A 6,000-nucleotide genomic window follows, 5' to 3' on the forward strand; every position below is an offset into this window, starting at 1 on the left:
ATGGCTGCTGGAATTAGCATATAGCAGTTCTAGCAAGAAGACATATTTCCTAGAATACACAACACCCCGCTGAGAGTGAAGCCCAGGCCATCTTACTTATTTCACAGAAGATGTTGCCTATACCCTCCAGTTTTTAAGGAACAGAAGATTCGTGTAGGTTAAGGTGTTTATTGGAGTAGAAAGAAGTCTTAATAGGTTTATTTCCCAAAGAACAGGCAATAGTAATTAAAAGTCTTTTAGTCTAATAATCAAAACATCAGAAAAACAAAGAGATGTCCCGAAATGTTTGTTCAAACGTAGTAGGCAAATTCTAGTTTTGTTTCTGGACAGCATCGTGAGAAATTCACTGCTCATGTCGTGTGTGTGTGTGTGTGTGTGTGTGTGTGTGTGTGCATTTATGTCACAGAAAGCCCTGCGAGCTAAAGAATACGAGTGTTTCGTGATGAAAATCCAAAGGCTGGAGAACCTGTGTCGTGCTTTACAAGAGGAGAGAAAGGAACTCTACAAGAAAATCAGAGAAGCAAAAATGTCCGAAAAGGAAGACCAGGTTCAGCGCACCTCTGAGGAAGAGCCAGAGCCAAGCGTCTCTGAAAATGAAGAGGTGGACGCAGAGGAAGCCAACAGTTTTCAAAAAGCTGTGGAAAACCTGGCCACAGCTTTTACCATCCTTCATCATCCAGAGTTCACCCCAGACCAACCAACGGAAAGACAGCTGGCAGTGAATGGTCCTCAAAGTGGAAGTGATGTCACCCACCAGCACCCCGAAACAGCCCGTTTAAACCATCCCAGCCTTCCCGCTGATTCAGGGAGTCCTCGGCCCCCTGTAGGTGCTCAGGCTGTGGCGGAGGGCGTCTGTGAGGCCACACCTGCCCCTACAGCCTCCTGTACCCCTGCAGAGGCAGAGCTACAAAGTCAGGGTCTCCCTGCAGAAAATACCCCGGGTCCGAAGCCCCATAAACCAGAGGCAAACACTTCTGGTCAGGCCCCACTGTCCCCAGCCCAGGGCTCCCTATCTGTAGTAGAGGCAAAATATGATATTTCACCATCTCCAGAGAGTGAGGGAGATTCTGCTGTGGTGCCCGGCTGTGAGTCTAGGGAGCAGCCCCCACCAGAAGTCACAGACATCCCCGTAGGCCCTTCCACTGGACTCCCCAGAGAGCCCGATGCTTGTCTGAATGGAGTAGACTAAGCCTTGTTGATTCTTCTGGCTGCTCACCTGACTGCATCTTCCTCACAGAAGAAAGTCTGTGAAAGAAACTTCTAGGACTAGGAAGAGTTAGAGTCAAGACATTTTTAAAGTTGTACAGAACACTTCCAGTCTTTGCTGCTGTTTGCAATTTATAACTAATATGGAAATTCTCTGTGATTTGGCAGCCAAACACATCAATAGCAAATATACATTACTTTCCCATTACATTGGTGCCTTAATCCAGTTTGTTAGCAGTAAGATTTTGTATTTAAGGACTCCCACTATAACAAATAAATACACTGAAATATTACATTTATTTCCACAAATAACCCAATAAGATCTATAATGGATATCCAGGTTCCATTTAAATAGCATAATATACAGTGTACTTATGTGTATACACAATACACATAAATACATTTATGTATACACATACACATGTATTTTCATACGTGCATATAAAGTCATCACACAAGTATATTTTGCTCCTAACAGATTTTTCTCTATTGCAAGATATGCTTGTAAAAATTTTTCTATCTTACTTACACTCTGGACTACAGTAGATTAAAGCTCTATGGATCAGAAATAGCACATGTGCTACAATGCCTGGACACAAAGAGGACCACAAGAGGCTTTTAACAGAAAGGGGAAAAAACACAAACAGGTGCTTCTGATCTTCTCAGCCAACTTCCTCCCAACTTCCCAGCATCACCTCCTGGGTTGAGGCAGCCGCCTCCTGGCTACCTGTGAGAAGGTGGTTGGAAATAGAGAAAGCACCTAAGTAAGATTTGAGAGGTTGAGTATCCTCAGCTTAGAGGTCTCAGCCTCTTTGACTACTGATATCTCAAGAAAACACTTTTTGTTGTCTCTGACATTGTCTTTATCTCAAAGCATCTATTCCTTCCAAATTTCCTCCTTTGCGTCAATGTGTGTGCCTGGCCCACATCTCAATTAATGTTAAGTAAAATGTATTTTTCCAAAACGGAAATACATACGAGCTCTCAATAGGAGTAACAAGGCTTACAAAGCTAACACATTTTCTGCTCTAAGAATTTTTGAACAGGCAGAAGTACAAAATTTTTAAAAGGGGGGGGGGGCCTCCTACTCATAATTCAAAAATAACAGGCAAGGACTCCATAGATGTCAAAAGCAAGAAGCACTTGGGATTACCCAAACAAGTTTTATACTCTCATTGTTCGCAAAAACCTCTAATAACACTGGCAGCATAAAATGCTCTGCCTAGGCTCAAAGAAAACTGTACTAACAGAACAGGGAGAGGTGGGAAGGAGGGAGACAGAAGGTGCATAAAGAGAGGACGGTCTAATCTAACTCTATGTTAAGAAGTTGAACACAGGTAGAAATGTGGATAAAGGAGGATTCTTGAAAACTCATCCAGGAAATCACTCTTCAGTGGTGCACGTGGCTGCTTGCCAATGCACACGAGGAGCTGGGAGGCAGTAGCCATATGTTGAAGGAATTATAAAACTGTATAAAATTTATTTGAAGTAGACAGTAAGGGAAAGAACAAAAATACCATTTGGGGAAAAAATCAGGGGAAAAAGCATGCCATTATTTGAGAACCCATGTGTTTTCAGAGGCTTTGCATATTATAACCACACGGGTATCCAGCCAAGTTCAACACCACTGGAAATTAGACATTCAATTAACTCAAAGCCAAATATTCACTACACTAATCCCTTCTCTCTGTTTACAGGAGCTGAGCTTCAAAGAACAGAGTAGGATCATCACAGTTAGGTCTCAATCCAAGAGCTTAGGAAGACAAACAGGCAGGAGGCACTGACATCCAATAAATTAAGTGTTCTCATATCCAAAGTTTATTATTTTCATCCAAGAGGGTTTCACAGCAACATATCACTCACAACTGTGTGTACCTTTGGCACAGTTTCACAGACTACACCTTCCCTGAAATCTGTAAAGCTTTAATATAGACTTTGGGAGAATTATTTTAATAGTAAAAGAATGTTTTATTATAGTTCCTTGTGTTCAAACTTGGCTGTACTAATCATAACAACTCATAAGATCTGAAAGCAGAAAATATATCTCTTTTTATGAAGTTCATATAACTATTTTTAGAGATGCCAAGTCTTTCTAGAAACACTGGAATTATTGCTTTCTAAATGTAATAACATAATGTTTATACCAATTAAAAAGGCATTTCTTCCAAGTTTTCTAGTAGGTTTTTTAAATTATTTTTTATTGGATATTTTCTTTATTTACATTTCAAATGTTATCCCCTTTCCTGGTTTCCCTCTCTCCCAGAAACAATCTATCACATCCTCTCTCCCACTGCTTCTATGAGGGTGTTCCTCCATCCACCCACCCACTCCACCTCCCTGCTCTCATTTCCCCTATACTGGGGCATCTATTGAGCCTTCATAAGACCAAGGACCTCTCCTCCCATTGATTCATGACAAGGCCAACCTCTGCTACATATGCAGCTGGAACCATGTGGACTCCTTTGTTGATGGCTTAGTCCCTGGGAGATCTGGGGGGGGGGGGTCTGGTTGGTTGATATTGTTGTTCTTCCTATAGGGTTGCAAACCCCTTCAACTCCTTCAGTCCCTTCTCTAACTCCTCTATTAGGGACCCCATGCTCAGTCCAATGGTTGGCTGCTAACATCTGCCTCTGTATTTGTAAGGCTATGGCAGGGCCTCTCAGGAGACAGCCATATCAGGCTCCTTTCAGCATGCACTTCTTGGCATCCATAATAATGTCTGAGTTTGGTAACTGTATACAGGATAAATCCCCAGGTGGGACAGTCTCTGGGTGACCTTACCTTCAGTCTCTGCTCTACACATTATCTCCATATTTGTTCCTGTGAGTATTTTGTTCTCCTATATCTGATACAGGGCTAATATCCAATATATACAAAGAACTCAAGAAGTTAGACTTCAGAGAACCAAATAACTATTTTAACGATCAAAAACTCAAGTGACAGCAGATGCTGGTGAGGATATGGAGAAAGAGAAACACTCCTCCATTGTTGGTGGGATTGCAAGCTGGTACAACCACTCTGGAAATCAGTTTGGTGGTTCCTCAGAAAACTGGACATAGTATTACCTGGGGACCCAGCCATACCACTCCTGGGCATATACCCAGAAGATGCTCCAACATTCAATAAGAACACATTCTCCACTATGTTCATAGAAGCCTGTATAGTAACCAGAAGCTGGAAAGAACCCAGATGTCCCTCAAAAGAGGAATGTATAAAAAAAATATGGTACATTTACACAATTGAGTACTACTTAGCAATTAAAAACAATGAATTCATGAAATTTTTGACAAATGGATAGAACTAGAAAATATCATCCTGAGTGAGTTAACACAATTGCAAAAGAACACACATGGTATGCACTCACTGATAAGTGGATACTAGCCCAAAAGCTCCAAATAACCAGGATACAAATCACAGACCACTTGAAGCTCAGTAGGAAGGAAGACCAAAGTGTGGGATTTTTTAATTCCTTTTTTTTGGGGGGGGGCTATATTTTCCCATGATTTAAGAATACCTAATTAAAATATGGCATTATTCTATTTTTGGTTGAGTTTGGGCTTTCTAAATAAAATGTATATGTAATAAATCCTTTGAGGATATACATATACATGCTATGAAGGGGGAGGGGCTAAGGAGTAGAGGGAGGGGGAGAGATCATAGCAATAAGGCTGTAACAAAAACCACTGTGAAAGAAGAGGCCCAAACAGGATGCCCACATGCATAGCTTGACATCATTTCCTGCAAGCACAATTGCTAGAAGCTTAATCTCCAAAGTCACATGGGTTTGTAGGTAGGGCCTTTAGAAAGTAATTAAGATTAGAAGTTGTAGCAGGATGTGGTGGCCCATGCCTTTAATCCCAGAACTCAGGAGGCAGAGACAGGCAGATCCCTGTGAGATTGAGGTCAGCCTGGTCTACAGAGTTAGGTTGCAACAGCCTAGACTGTTAAACAGAGAAACCCTGTTTCGAAAAACAACAGGAGCAAAAACAAATATTAGAAGTTGTGACTAGGACATTCATCATGATGTTAGTGGCTTCTATAAGGGAAAAGAGACCTGAGCTAGCATCTTTTGGTAGGTTCAGTCATGCCACAATGCAGCAAATAATCCCTCTTCATTGCTGAGCAGATAAGCCCTGTTCTCTTCATTAAATTACATTTATTTATTTATGTGGGGGTCAGGTGCATGCCATGCCATGCCATTATCTTTTTTTTTTCTCTTTGGTTATGTACTAAGAATTATATGCTTTGAAGGGCTGGATTCGTGGAAAGATATGGTGTGAATTTGGTTTTATCATGGAATACTTTGGTTTCTCCATCTATGGTAATTGAGAGTTTTGCTGGGTATAGTAGCCTGGACTGACATTTGTGTTCTCTTAGGGTCTGCATAACATCTGTCCAGGATCTTCTGGCTTTCATAGTCTCTGGTGAGAGATCTGGTGTAATTCTAATAGATCTGCCTTTATATGTTACTTGACCTTTTTCCCTTACTGCTTTTAATATTCTATCTTTATTTAGTGCATTTGTTGTTCTGATTATTATGTGTCGGGAGGAATTTCTTTTCTGGTCCAGTCTATTTGGAGTTCTGTAGGCTTTTTGTATGTTCATGGGCATCTCTTTAGGTTTGGGAAGTTTTCTTCTATAATTTTGTTGAAAATATTTGCTGGCCCTTTAAGTTGAAAATCTTCATTCTCATCTACTCCTATTACCCGTAGGTTTGGTCTTCTCATTGTGTCCTGGATTTCCTGGATGTTTTGAGTTAGGATCTTTTTGCATTTTGCATTTCCTTTGATTGTT

The 6,000-nt window shown here is 41.0% G+C and overlaps 1 protein-coding gene across 1 annotated transcript in view; it reads left to right on the forward strand.

The window, feature by feature from the left end:
- Positions 1-3,372, forward strand: part of Txlnb (taxilin beta) — a 49,445-nt gene extending 46,073 nt beyond the window's left edge. Inside the window, exon 10 of the mRNA NM_138628.3 lies at positions 407-3,372. Coding sequence (NP_619534.2) covers positions 407-1,189 — 783 coding nt within the window. The 3' untranslated portion in view covers positions 1,190-3,372. The remainder of the gene's footprint in view (positions 1-406) is intronic.
- Positions 3,373-6,000: the final 2,628 nt, after the last annotated feature.

The sequence above is a fragment of the Mus musculus genome, chromosome 10 (genome assembly GCF_000001635.26).
Source record: "Mus musculus strain C57BL/6J chromosome 10, GRCm38.p6 C57BL/6J".
NCBI classification, from domain to species: Eukaryota; Metazoa; Chordata; class Mammalia; order Rodentia; family Muridae; genus Mus; species Mus musculus.